General features: G+C 45.7%; 1 protein-coding gene across 3 annotated transcripts in view; it reads left to right on the plus strand.

The window, feature by feature from the left end:
* The first annotated feature begins 1,899 nt into the window (after positions 1–1,899).
* Positions 1,900–14,185, plus strand: part of TRMT1 (tRNA methyltransferase 1) — a 67,123-nt gene continuing 54,837 nt past the window's right edge. Inside the window, exons 1-4 of one of the 3 annotated variants that reach the window (XM_063931163.1) lie at positions 1,900–2,040; positions 2,778–2,998; positions 3,440–3,495; positions 3,612–3,751. In XM_063931163.1, coding sequence (XP_063787233.1) covers positions 2,787–2,998; positions 3,440–3,495; positions 3,612–3,751 — 408 coding nt within the window. In that variant the 5' untranslated portion in view covers positions 1,900–2,040; positions 2,778–2,786. The remainder of the gene's footprint in view (positions 2,041–2,777; positions 2,999–3,439; positions 3,496–3,611; positions 3,752–14,185) is intronic. The other 2 variants (XM_063931164.1, XM_063931165.1) reach the window with 2 other exon arrangements.

The following is a 14,185-nucleotide window of genomic DNA, read 5'->3' on the forward strand; positions in this document are numbered from 1 at the left end:
CTTTTGTGGTACTTGTAGTATCAGAAATATGTAACACCTCCTTCATTGCCTTTAACGTGTGGCCCTAATAAGGAATACGTTTGTTTATTCACCGTCGACACTGGATTCAGTGTCCCTGTCTGTGTCGACCGACTAAAGTAAACGGGCGTTTTAAAACCCCTGACGGTGTTTTTGAGACGTCTGGACCGGTACTAATTGTTTGTCGGCCGTCTCATGTCGTCAACCGACCTTGCAGCGTGTTGACATTATCACGTAATTCCCTAAATAAGCCATCCATTCCGGTGTCGACTCCCTAGAGAGTGACATCACCATTACAGGCAATTGCTCCGCCTCCTCACCAACATCGTCCTCATACATGTCGACACACACGTACCGACACACAGCACACACACAGGGAATGCTCTGATAGAGGACAGGACCCACTAGCCCTTTGGAGAGACAGAGGGAGAGTTTGCCAGCACACACCAAAAACGCTATAATTATATAGGGACAACCTTATATAAGTGTTTTCCCTTATAGCATCTTTATTATATATTTCTAACGCCAAATTAGTGCCCCCCCTCTCTGTTTTAACCCTGTTTCTGTAGTGCAGTGCAGGGGAGAGCCTGGGAGCCTTCCCTCCAGCCTTTCTGTGAGGGAAAATGGCGCTGTGTGCTGAGGAGATAGGCCCCGCCCCTTTTTCGGCGGCCTCGTCTCCCGCTCTTAACGGATTCTGGCAGGGGTTAAATATCTCCATATAGCCTCCGGAGGCTATATGTGAGGTATTTTTAGCCAAAATAGGTTTTCATTTGCCTCCCAGGGCGCCCCCCTCCCAGCGCCCTGCACCCTCAGTGACTGCCGTGTGAAGTGTGCTGAGAGGAAAATGGCGCACAGCTGCAGTGCTGTGCGCTACCTTTAGAAGACTGAGGAGTCTTCTGCCGCCGATTCTGGACCTCTTCTTACTTCAGCATCTGCAAGGGGGCCGGCGGCAAGGCTCCGGTGACCATCCAGGCTGTACCTGTGATCGTCCCTCTGGAGCTGATGTCCAGTAGCCAAGAAGCCAATCCATCCTGCACGCAGGTGAGTTCACTTCTTCTCCCCTAAGTCCCTCGTTGCAGTGATCATGTTGCCAGCAGGACTCACTGTAAAATAAAAAACCTAAGCTAAACTTTTCTAAGCAGCTCTTTAGGAGAGCCACCTAGATTGCACCCTTCTCGGCCGGGCACAAAAATCTAACTGAGGCTTGGAGGAGGGTCATAGGGGGAGGAGCCAGTACACACCACCTGATCGTAAAGCTTTACTTTTTGTGCCCTGTCTCCTGCGGAGCCGCTATTCCCCATGGTCCTTTCAGGAACCCCAGCATCCACTAGGACGATAGAGAAAGGCAAATCTTAAAAATAGCAAACATAACACACAAATAATCAGACACTGGTAACAATTTGTGCCATAAATGAAATATAAAAAAAATACACTATCTATAAAATTACTTTTTTTCCCCTAATGTTACATTTGATGACACAAATAAATGACAGTAGGTAACAAGGGGCACAGATCCAGGCGCTAGGGAGTACCTAGGGTTACTACCTCATCCCTTTAATTCTGGACACATTAATTACACAGGTTCTGTGGCTGATTAAAACCAGGTGAAATGGAGTCTTGAAGTCAGCCAGCCACAGAAGCTGTGTAATTAATGTGTCCAGAATTAAAGGGATGAGGTGGTAACCCTAGGAGTACCACTAGTGCCAGCATGCTCTATTAACCTAAACAAGGGCCGTGGCACATACTGGGACTTGCAGTCCTGCAGCAGCTGCCTCAGTGATTGTCTACTGATGGTATTTTTTGTTCCCCACAGTCTTTGGTCCCCGTGAGTGTATAATTAATAGTATATCTGTGCTGTGTGAGAAGGTGCTTGAGCCTCTGCGGGTGCCGTCGGAGGTAGGCCCTGATAGGGCGCTGCGCGTCACGCGGCTGGCAGCTCATGGTGTCACAAGATGGCGGCGCCCATGTGAGCATGTTTGAGGGAAGAAACTGGTAGGGTGGCTGTGGAGGAAAGCGAGATCGGTAAGTGCAGAGGCAGAGGGGACATTAGTGGGAGGACACGGGCTGGGAGGGATCTGCACAAGGAGAGCCGTATTATTACAGCTAGTCAGGGATAGCAATAGGATCGCTGTATATAGGAGAGGGTGATAGTAATGTTTGTGTGTATGATGTGGATCGGAGGTGTGTGGGATATTTTTTTTTTTTTTTTGGGGGGGATGGGGGGGGGGAGTGAATGGCGATGAGCCTCACCCCCACCCATGTCCACAGCAACCACCTATATGTCTCACCTGGTGGGATGATAGTGGTGGCTGTGGACAGGGTAACCCTAACTACCTACGATAGGCTTACCATGCCATCCTTTTAAACTGGGATACTCCTGAATTACACAGGTTCTGTGGCTGTTTAAAACCAGGTGAAATGCAGGCTTGAAGTCAATCAGTCACAGAACCTGTGTAATTCATAAGTGTTCCAGTTTACAGGGTTAATATGGTAAGTCTACCTATGACATACTTGTCATTAGAGCACTTTGCCATTAAACCGGGGACACTCGTGAAGTACGCAGGTTAAGGCTGACCATAATATCCCTTTAAACTGGGACACTCAAATTACTCAGGTTCTGTGGCTGGCTGACTTTAAACCTCCATTTCACCTAATTTTAAGCAGCTAGAGAACCTGTGTAATTCATGAGTATCCTGATTTAAAGGGATAGTATGGTAAATGTCTATATAATCACCACGATCCTCTATATCCTCCTCCAGGTACAGCTGATGAGCCGCCTCATTCCTAGGCCTCAGTATACTGTTCTCTTCTCCCGACTTAAATATCTCACCAGATTTCCTTGTGTATCCAGAATGGAGGGACCCATGACACCCCAGAAATCTGGGGAAACCATCATCGCTGAGGGGAAAGCCAATATGATCTACCCCAGTGCCAACCAGGTGTTCTACAATCCCGTGCAGGAGTTCAATAGAGACTTGACGTAAGGTTCTAATATTAGCTTATGACAGAGGCATATAGAGTAGGAATTATGTCCCACAGAGCTTTCACTCTTAATATGCCAAGACACACAAGTACAGTACCTGACCAGGCCATAGTTGTCCTGATGAGTTTGACTTTGACTCGACCACTATTTGTGCTGAAACAGACTCGCCACAACTTGTAGGATCTAAGCTACTTGAACTTCTGCACCTTCATCTCGGTCTTAAGTATCCCATAACCTCAACCAGTGTCCTCCTGACCAAACCACCCTTCCAATTACGTCACCATCTTGTGATTTTCTGGTAATTGGTAGGTCCACTTTTAAATCCTTCCCCTTACTAACAATCACCTCCGAGATGGTGCTCACCCTAAGGGTGATACAGATAGGTTAAATAGTATGAAGCTCATGTGTAACCCCATTTTGTTACGGTTTCTTACACAGATGTGCTGTGATCACAGAATTTGCCCGCTTGCGGCTTGCAGAGAAAGGCATTGACGGTGAGTATTTGGTCACGGATACAGGACGGGCAGTAACACACTAGAGCTTTGTACCCTCTAGAATTCCACCTTTCTGCATCTTTGGTGCTGACTATTGGGTTTGTCATCCCCTGCAGTCCTGGTTCCTGGGGAGAGAGAGAAGCAGAAGGTGGTGGTGAATCTCTCGGACAATGGAGATGACCGCGTCCAAACTCATCCAGAGAAAGACCCCACACTTCCAGAGAGACGTACTGTCACTGTAGGGGAGTCCTGCCCTGTGAGTTCCCAATCAGTTGTGACTGTAAGGTTCAATTCCTAAGCAGCATCTGCTGAGGAGGATCTGTTGTCAGGGTGATTTAAGTCAGAAGACCTTGATGGAGTCCTACTGCCACCAGCCCTGTCATGCTGATTGAGTATAGTTTCTGGGAGTAGGTGTCCAATATGCAGATCACCCAGCGGAGCAATGCTCTGCGTCTCTTCATCACTGCCACCAGTTCTGGTCTGGAGTACTGATGCACCGCCTAGTAGACAGGGTGATTACCGTGCTGGTTGTGCAAAGTGTCAGCCCTTCTGAGCAGAGGGTTTTTGTATGTAGAAAAATTCTGTCATATTCCATGTAGTTGGGGGGGGGGGGGGGGGGGGGGGGGTTGGGAAGGGAAATGGTCCCAGATCCTGAAGTCTGGACATCCATGGACTTCTGTATATCTTATAGAGACTGATACCTTCAATAATAATAATAAATAATAGTCATCCACACAACACAGTGGGGCAGATGTATTAAGCCCGGAGACGGCATAAGGAAGTGATAAACCAGTGATAAGTGCAAGGTGATAAACGCACCAGCCAATCAGCTCCTGTTAATTGACATATTGGAGCTGATTGGCTTGTGCGTTTATCACCTTGCACTTATCACTCGTTTATCATTTCCTTATGCCTTCTCCAAGTTAATACAGCTGCCCCATTGACCACTAAGCCGCACCCTGCCAGGTGTTTCTGGATGAAAGCATATTGGAACAAGTTAGACGGTCTAATAGAGAGCTGCCTTTGTAGGACAGTAGAAAGTCTGTTCTGTGGCTATGGAATAGTGGTGGAAGGAGCAGGTTTTCGCTATCTTATCTGCATGGATATTCAGGCTGCTGAGGTTTTGGAAGTCTTCCGAGCAGTGTGCGAGTTGCTGGGGATATAGCTTTGCAGTGGTGGAAAATGGTGATGATTTTGTTCCTTAAATGGTAAAAGGATTTGTAATCGGAGATTGTCCAAGTGGTTGATTAGTTGGGGAAGAGGGGTGTCAATTGTGGGTGAGGTCACTCTGTGTCTCCACATCATGTTATGATGCTAAAATGTTACTTATCAAGTGCAAGCTAAAATAATTAATGCAAGGTGACTGTAAATTTTTTTGGGGGGGGGGGGGGGCTGACTACCGGCCACCCAACTCGGGGACATGTGAATAGTCTGTACCCTGTACTAGAGAGTGTATATAGAATACAGCAACACCATATGGGTATCATGCAATAATTAGCCATTAATTATTTAGCAGTGAACTGTTTTGCAGTCAGTATTGCTGGCTACCAGGCTAGTATATTTGGGGGGGGTCGTGGTGGGGGGGGGGGGGAGGGGGTGTCTGAGCTCATGCTGTAATCCTCTCTAGCTCAGCTTGATAGATGTGACAGGCACACATTTGATCAAATCTCCCCAATTTCTTGTTCTGATAAGGAGTTGTGTTACTGTTACTTTTCTACTTATATTCAAAGAAACAAATGCTCAGAACCTTTCAGTAAATCAACTGAAAGAGATGGACAGCTGTCATTTTCCCTTATCATAGTTTGCCATAAAGGGGAGTAAGGTACAGTGCATCCGGAAAATATTCACAGCGCTTCACTTTTTCCACATTTTGTTATGTTGCAGCCTGATTCCAAAGTGGATTAAATTAAATTTTTCCCCTCAAAATTGTACACACACTACCCCATAATGACGACGTGAAATTAGTTTTTTTTTTAGATTTTTGCAAATTTATGAAAAATTAAAAAAAACTACACAAATCACATGTACATACGTATTCACAGCCTTTGCTCAATACTTTGTTGATGCACCTTTAGCAGCAAGTCTTTTTGAATATAATGTCACAAGCTTGACACGCCTATCTTTGGGCAGTTTCACTCATTCCTCTTTGCAGCACCTCTCAAGCTCCATCAGGTTGGATGGGAAGCGTCGGTGCACAGCCATTTTCAGATCTTTCCAGAGATGTTCAATCGGATTCAAGTCTGGGCTCTGGCTGGGCCACTAAAGGACATTCACAGAGTTGTCCTGAAGCCACTCCTTTGATATCTTGGCTGTGTGCTTAGGGTCGTTGTCCTGCTGAAAGATGAACCGTCACCCCAGTCTGAGGTCAAGAGCGCTCTGTAGCAGGTTTTCATCCAGGATGTTTCTGTACATTGCTGCATTCATCTTTCCCTCTATCCTGACTAGTTTCCCAGTTCCTGCCGATGAAAAACATCCCCACAGCATGATGCTGCCACCACAATGCTTCACTGTAGGGATAGTATTGTCCTGGTGATGAGCGGTGCCTGATTTCTTCCAAACATGACGCCTGACATTCACGCCAAAGAGTTCAGTCTTTGTCTCATAAGACCAGAGCATTGTTTCTCATTGTATGAGAGTCCTTTAGGTGCATTTTGTCAAACTCCAGGCGGGCTGCCATGTGCTTTTTACTAAGGAGTGGGTTCTGTCTGGCCACTCTACCATACAAGCCTGATTGGTGGATTGCTACAGAGATGGTTGTCCTTCTGGAAGGTTCTCCTCTTTCCACAGAGGAATGCTGTAGCTCTGGCAGAGTGACCATCAGGTTCTTGGTCACCTCCCTGACTAGGGCCCTTCTTCCCCGATCGCTCAGTTTAGACGGACGGCCAGCTTTAGAAAGAGTCCTGGTGATTCTGAACTTCTTCCATGTATGGATGATGGAGGTCACTGTGCTCATTGGGACCTTCAAAGCAGCATATATTTTTCTGTACCCTTCCCCAGATTTGTGCCTTGAGACAATCCTGTCTCGGAGGTCTACAGACAATTCCTTTGACTTCATACTTGGTTTGTGCTCAGACATGCACTGTCAAGTGTGGGACCTTATATAGACAGTTGTGTGCCTTTCCAAATCATGTCCAATTAACTGAAATTGCCACAGGTGGACTCCAATTAAGCCTTAGGAACATCTCAAGGATGATCAGTGGAAACAGGATGCACCTGAACTCTATTTTGAACTGCATGGCAAAGGCTGTGATATATGGGGTATTGTGTGTAGAATTTTGAAGGAAAAAATTAATTTATTCCGTTTTGGAAAAAGGCTATAACATAACAAAATATGGAAAAAGTGAAGCTCTGTGAATACTTTCAGGATGCAATGTATAAGACTGAATGCAGCTTTACTGTAAAATGCTGCTGGTTTATTTCAGACTCAGTCTGCAGTATACACTGTCTCGGCATAATGCATACCTCCCAACATGACCCTTTCTAGAAGGGACACAATGCTCTGCTTCTGGACTTTTCTCTCATTTTTAAGATTGCCGGCACCTGTGTTGAACAGGTTAATGGATAAGAAGGTGTTTCAGGATGACTTCCGGTGGGCGGGGCACCCAGAGTGGCCGCTTTTTACATGGGCTCCTGTCAAAGTCAGAAAAATATCTCTATGCACACTGCCATATTTGCACCTCACACAGGTCTGCGCTGCGCATGCGTGCGCTCTCCCGTGCGTGCGCATACTCGCTGTTGCGGGCACCCGCGGGTGCGCGGTATGTGCATTTACGGTAGAGTTCATGTGTTCGTAGCGTGCGACTCAATCGTTACATATTTCCACTATATAATGTATTTTGTAGATCATGGTCCCTTTGATAGATTCTGAAAGTTTGGTTAATATAGAATGTTCATGAACAGAGAAATCCCCCTTTGTTTGATACGAAGGGTCAGACAGGAGTAATACAGTGGTGTTTAGTACCCATCGGAAGAGTATTTAATTAGCAATATTCCGGTGTTGGTTTGAAGCGGATTAATCGCTCGTGCGAATAGTTATGGACATAAGAAGTTTATGAACATTTACTGTATTTGCACTTACTTATCCATGCGGCGGGAAACCCAGTTTCCCTCCCACCTGAGCTGTTGGAAATAGTCACAGCCCACCTGTATGAATCAACCTATGACCTTTTGTTATAATGCGAGGAGGAATTCCTGTGTCCAATGAACAATGAGATTGTAGGGACCATTGAATCGCATTGTGTGTGGGGCATAAATAGACAAGCCGATCACATCCAGCTCTCACTCTTCAACGGTTATCATTGCTGAAAATCGGGAGCTGGATGTCCAGAGGCGCATGCGATCGTTTCCTTTGTGCGTAAGTTTTCTCCGCAATCATATTGTCTTTCTAGATGTTATGGGCCATTTCTCTCTCTCTCTCTCTTCTCTTTCTCTCGTACTCTCTTAAACGTAATAGTATTGTATTGTATTTCCTGTGTAGTTATCTGGTTAGGTAGTCTATGTTATGTTATATTGTAGTGTATGACTTGTATTGTATTAATTCTTTTGCAAGTATAACATCCATAATATATATATTAGGCGTTGGACCCTAAGCACGGTATCTGTGTATTTCTTATAGTGTTAAGTATTCACAGAGCGTCGGTGACGCTCAAACAGCTTTTAAGTTAATAGGGTTACACTGTGTTGCACCTACACCCTATCTCCACACTAAGGTTTTACAGCATATTACATTGTTTATGGTTTAGATTTAAAGGTTTAACATTGTGAGCGTCAGCGCCGCTGGTGATCTCCTCGTGGTCCCGAGCGTCCGCTACGCTATAGCGAATCATTACGTTAGTCGGCAGCCAATAGCGTGCCTGCCTGTGATCTCTCGGCCGTGAGCGAACGTGACGCTTGAGCGTCTCGACCACGGCTAAGCGATCATTACGCAACGAGCGTACCCTTACGGTACTCCATACGTAAATAGCGTACAGTGTTCTTAGACCTCATAAAGGGTTTTATATAAGATAAATATTTAGCTTTATCAAGTGGCGGCTCGTCCTGTCCTTCACATATCTCTGCTAGGTAATTTCAGCAGACATTATCCAGCAGCAAAGGGCGGGAGGTCATATTCCTCGTAGTGCTGTTTGGATAAGCGTCTGCTTCGCTTAGTAAAGGGTGCTGAAGGAATCCGGAACCGGAGGTAAGAACAACACGCTAGTGTCTTTTAAAACTGTTTATTTCTGTCTTGCGTACACACGCACATATCTGCATTTCTTTTCATTCGTGTATTTTCATATATCACTCTCCTGTTTGCCATTTTATAATTGATAAAACGTGCTAAGAGAGATTTGTCGCTATTTCATAGTTAAAGTGTAAAACCCACATGCAACTCTACCTAAGGTAAAAGGAGAGATTGGTGTGTTGCGCGGTAGACGATCGAGGATCATCTACATTGATAAAAGTGTTAGTTGTGTTGCGGTGGACATTGGTTTTGTGTACACGTGTCTCTAACAAAGGGCTGAGACTCGCGTACGCCAAGGCCGATGCACGCAGCGTAAATTACGCAACGGAGCGTCTGGGTACGCCCACGTAACTCAAGTCACACGACAGTGTTGATTTTTAAATAGCGCAACAGGCGATAAGTAGCGCATCAGGCGATAAATAGCGAAAAATCTATTTTAGTGTCCGAAATTTAGATTAACAGATCCTTCTCCAAATTCACAACACATCTGGTCTAAAGAAAATTTCTGCGCAGAAATAGAAATAGAAGCAAAAGTGTACGTGTGGTGAGTGAGTGTTTTGTGTATATATAAGTTTATACAATTTTACAGGTTGAACCACAAGAAGTCGAGTTCTCGCAGAGGTACATACATGTAAGTGACGTGCATGGTGGCTAGGGAGGCATCTCTGGTTAAACATAAAATTTGAGCAGTAGAGAATAGTAGACCAGGAGGTCATACTACAGACCGGGAGGTCCAGGTACAGCAGACTAAGAAGTCTGCCATAAAAGAGAAAAGGGCACAACCCAGGGGGTTGGTGCAAAACCCATATAGGCCAATAAAGCTCTGGCTGAAGGAATTCGCAGCCGAAATTTTCGATTCCACTGGTCGCTCAGCACATAAGATTAGTTGCTTATGTGCTGAACGATTGTACCGCATGTAATTGTGTACATTAGTTAATCTGACCAGTACCATTTGTGTATGATCCCGGTCATAAAACTATTTGTACACTCTGATGTGATTTGTGTAATTTTTTTATTTTCTGAAGGGAAGTTCGCTGGTCACTCAGGAATTGTCCAACAACCAATAGTTACTGGAAAGAGTAAGTGTTCTGCGGATATCCCTCGCATGTTCCAGTAAATAGAGGTTCATAGGGGCCCTGGGTCGAGTACGCCAGCACTAAGGCAGTGTGTGGGTCGTATTGGTCGGCGTGGGCGAGTGAGTGGGGTACTCGGTAAACCGCCACCGTCAGCCTATCGTGAACATTTTGGTTTTTGTAAGGGTTCGCTGAAGACCCTGAAATAAGGTCAGAGGTGGTGAAAGCAACGCCTGCAAGTTATGGGGGCCAATTGTTCAGGAAGGGGGCGATCAACCTCGGTTCGGGTTGATTCAGTAAACCGACCAGTCGGGTCGGCAAGGTACGTAATGTGTGAAAAATATGGCTCGCATACAGAGGTTTTATGTGATGAATGGGAGAGAATGACAGTGCATGACGGGGAGAAATTCCCAAGAGTAGGTAGCTTTAGATCAGAAGTGTTGCAAAATTTAAGAAGGAGGATATGTCTCATTAAATCAACAAAGAGACGAATCCAACATTATGATTATTTGCAGTTATGGCAACAGGAGGGTGAAATACAGAGAGGATTGGCTCTGGCGGCGTGATCTAATCCTATCAAGAAATTGATAGCGACAGCCCCGCCGCCACCGTACATATCAGGAGAGAAATTGGTTGCGGAGAATGACGCACCAGGGTGTAACAAACAAACACTTAGCAACTGTGTAAATGTTAATAAGTTAACTAATGCAAGTATTAACCCGTGCAAGTTGTACCCTGTTTTGAACTTTCCCCAGGAGTGTGATCAAGAGGACGAATCGGCAACAATATCGGCGCTCTCTCTAGCAGCCACCATAGCAGAGACAACAGTAGGCACGGCTCCACCCACGAGATTAGTAACAAAAGCCCCTAGCGGAGGGATAGGTGAGGTCGTATCTACAGGTAAGTACGGCACCATACACTATGCTGAAACCATTTCACCACAGGCTGTAGAACCTACACAGAGTGATGTTAGTAAACTTAATCCTGTTAGGGTAATAGCAGTGCCAAATGGGAAAACTGACACGACAGGAATCACTCCTGTTAGGAACATTGCCATGTACAGACCATTTTCCCGAATGGAATTAAGAACCATAGTGTCTGAGTTCCCTGACCCTAGGAAAGACTTAGTTGCCAGCCAGAAATACATCAGAGACCTAGGGAACACTTTAGAGCCCAATAACAAAGACTGGCAGGTATTGCTGAGGGCATGTTTACCCTCAAATGTCGACGCAGCTCAATTTTTGGCTGACTGTGGATTAGATCAGGATGTACCTTTTACAGATGTGTACAACAAAGATAACGTAAAAAGAATAAGTTTACAGTTAAAAGAGTATTTCCCAGCGGTAGTTAAGTGGAACAAGATTTTCTCCATTAGACAGAAAGAGTCAGAAACTGCTGCAGAATATTTTCACAGGGCATTACTAGAAATGGCAAAGTACACAGGTATAGAGGACATTAAAACAAACATAAACCATCGAGAAGTAGCAGTATCTGTACTAATGGATGGGTTAAAAGAGACATTAAAGACAAGAGTACAGACCACGCAACCATGTTGGCGAGGTCTGTCGGTGGCTACTTTGAGAGAGGCTGCTATTGATCACGACCGGAATATCACCCGACACAGGGAGTCCCAAGGTGATAAGTTAATGGCCGTAAGTATACAGGCCCTGACCACAAGGCAGCCTTTGTATAAATCACCAAACCCTGTGGGTAAGTCAAATGTGGTAACTTGTTTTTCATGTCATAGACAGGGACACATGGCACGAGACTGTAGAGTGAAAAATTCACAAAATTCATATCAACCCCCTAGACAACGACACGACACACGACATTGGGAGCAAGGTCCGCAGAGACGGAGTTATGAGCCACATACAGGGGAAACAAAAAGATACCCCCCGAACAGAGACTGGCAAGCCACTGGTAGTTCCCATTTAACCCCTTCACAAGCAGTTGCTGCCAGCGGGATTCAGGGAGGTCACCATACCCAATAGGGGTGTGGCCATACCTGTAATCTGCAGCCAGTAAAATTGATTGCAAATCTTGGAAGTGAACCAGAAATTGCAATCAATGTAGCTGGTAAATCATTAAACTTTCTTGTAGACACAGGGGCGGCCAAATCAGTGATAAATTCGACAGTGGGCATGAGAACCACTGGTAAGACAATTCCAGCCATAGGGGTAACAGGAGTAGTCCAGCACTACCCTGTTAGCAAACCAGCCGAGATTACAGTAGGGCCGTTACATACCAAGCATTCCTTTTTGCTAGCTGCATCGGCACAGACTAATCTCCTGGGAAGAGACTTATTGTGCAAAATGGGGTGCGTCATTTATTGTACTCCTGAAGGTGTATTCTTGGACATACCTGAGAATCACGCTCAGGAAGTGCGAGACATGTTAGACTCCCCGTCAAAATTAATGTCACATACCATTATGACAAATAGGACTCCATCCCAAGTAGAAGAAATGACATCCCAGATACCAGAGTCACTTTGGACTAAAGATGGACAGGACACTGGATTAATGGCAAACGTAGCTCCGGTAGTTGTACAAGTAAAAGATGGTAGGATAGCTCCAAAAATCCCACAGTACCCTCTGAAGCCAGAGGTGGAGTTAGGAGTTTATCCCGTAATAGAACGCTTGCTACAACAGGGCATTCTGGTAAGAACGTCCAGCACTGCCAATAGTCCCATCTTCCCTGTTTAAAAAGAGTGGGGGGAGGGGTTACCGGCTAGTGCAGGATCTAAGGGGGATTAACAAAGTAGTTGAGAGTCAGTTCCCCGTAGTGCCAAATCCAGCTGTCATCCTTATGCAAATCCCTCCCACTGCGAAATTTTTCACTGTTATTGACCTCTGCTCCGCTTTCTTTTCGGTACCTCTGCACCCTGACAGCCAATACTTGTTTGCATTCACATACAGAGGAGTCCAATACACATGGACTCGATTACCACAAGGTTTCATAGACAGTCCAAGTATCTTTTCCCAGGCTTTGCATGATTGTTTACAGTCTTTCCAACCAGAGAGTGGATCAGTATTAATACAGTACGTGGATGATTTACTACTGTGTTCTGATTCATTGGAAGCATCCCTGAAGGATACGAAACAGCTCCTGTTTCATCTTTCAGACACAGGACACAAGGTTTCCAAAGACAAGTTGCAATTATGCCAAACTAAGGTAAAATATTTGGGACACTGTCTAACACAAGGACTGAGACACCTGACCGCTGATAGAATTCAAGCAATTAGAGACATGACTCTGCCACAAACCCAGCAACAGATCAGAACATTTTTAGGAATGTGTGGGTATTGCCGTAACTGGATCCCAGGATTTTCCATTCTGGCGTTACCTTTGCAGGAGATGGTCTCCTCAAACAAACCTGATCGGATTTCGCATACAGACGAGTTCGAGATGGCATTTGAGAGACTTAAACAGTGCCTAACGCAGGCACCAGCATTAGGTATGCCAGACTATGGGAAACCCTTTGAGCTGTACGGAACAGAAAGTGCTGGTTGCGCGGCAGGCGTCTTAACCCAAAAGCACGGTGATGCCAGCAGGCCGGTAGCATACTACAGCGCTCAGCTAGACACGGTAGCGCGATCCCTCCCCACATGCTTGCGAAGCGTTGCTGCGATAGCATTGCTAGTAACGAAAAGCGAAGATGTAGTGCTAGGTCACAACCTCACAATTCATACACCACATGCAGTGTCAGCCTTGCTAAATTCTGCCCAAACCAGGCACGTCTCATCAGCGCGGTTTACAAGATGGGAATTGGCACTAATGGCCCCCGTAAACATCACCATAAGGAGATGCAGTGCATTAAACCCTGCAACATATCTCCCAGGTGTGCCTGGACAGGCACAAAGGGTGGAGGATGAGAGTGGTGGGGAAGGAGAATTTAACACAAAGGAAGACACACATGATTGTATGGAATATTTGACCCAAAATTTTACCGCAAGGCCTGACATCAGTGACAATCCACTGGAAGATGTAGATCTAACTTTCTACACGGACGGTAGTTGTCACAGACAGTCAGACTCGGGAGACTTGTGTACTGGATACGCAGTCGTAGATGACCAAGGCACCATAGAAGCGGAACCGCTAGGCCCACCTCACTCAGCCCAGGTTGCTGAACTGGTCGCCCTAACCAGAGCATGTGAATTGGCTAAGGGCAAATCAGCCAATATCTACACCGACTCTAGATACGCATTCGGGGTAGTCCATGATTTCGGAGCCCTATGGCGCCTCAGAAATTTCATGACGGCAGCTGGTACACCGATAGCGCATGCAGCTCACATCAAAAGGCTTCTAACAGCGATACAGGAACCCGACAGAGTGGCTGTTATCAAGTGTAAAGCACACACATATAGCCAGGACCCAGTATCACTTGGTAACAGCCGAG

This window comes from Pseudophryne corroboree, chromosome 6 (assembly GCF_028390025.1).
Source record: "Pseudophryne corroboree isolate aPseCor3 chromosome 6, aPseCor3.hap2, whole genome shotgun sequence".
Taxonomy (NCBI): domain Eukaryota; kingdom Metazoa; phylum Chordata; class Amphibia; order Anura; family Myobatrachidae; genus Pseudophryne; species Pseudophryne corroboree.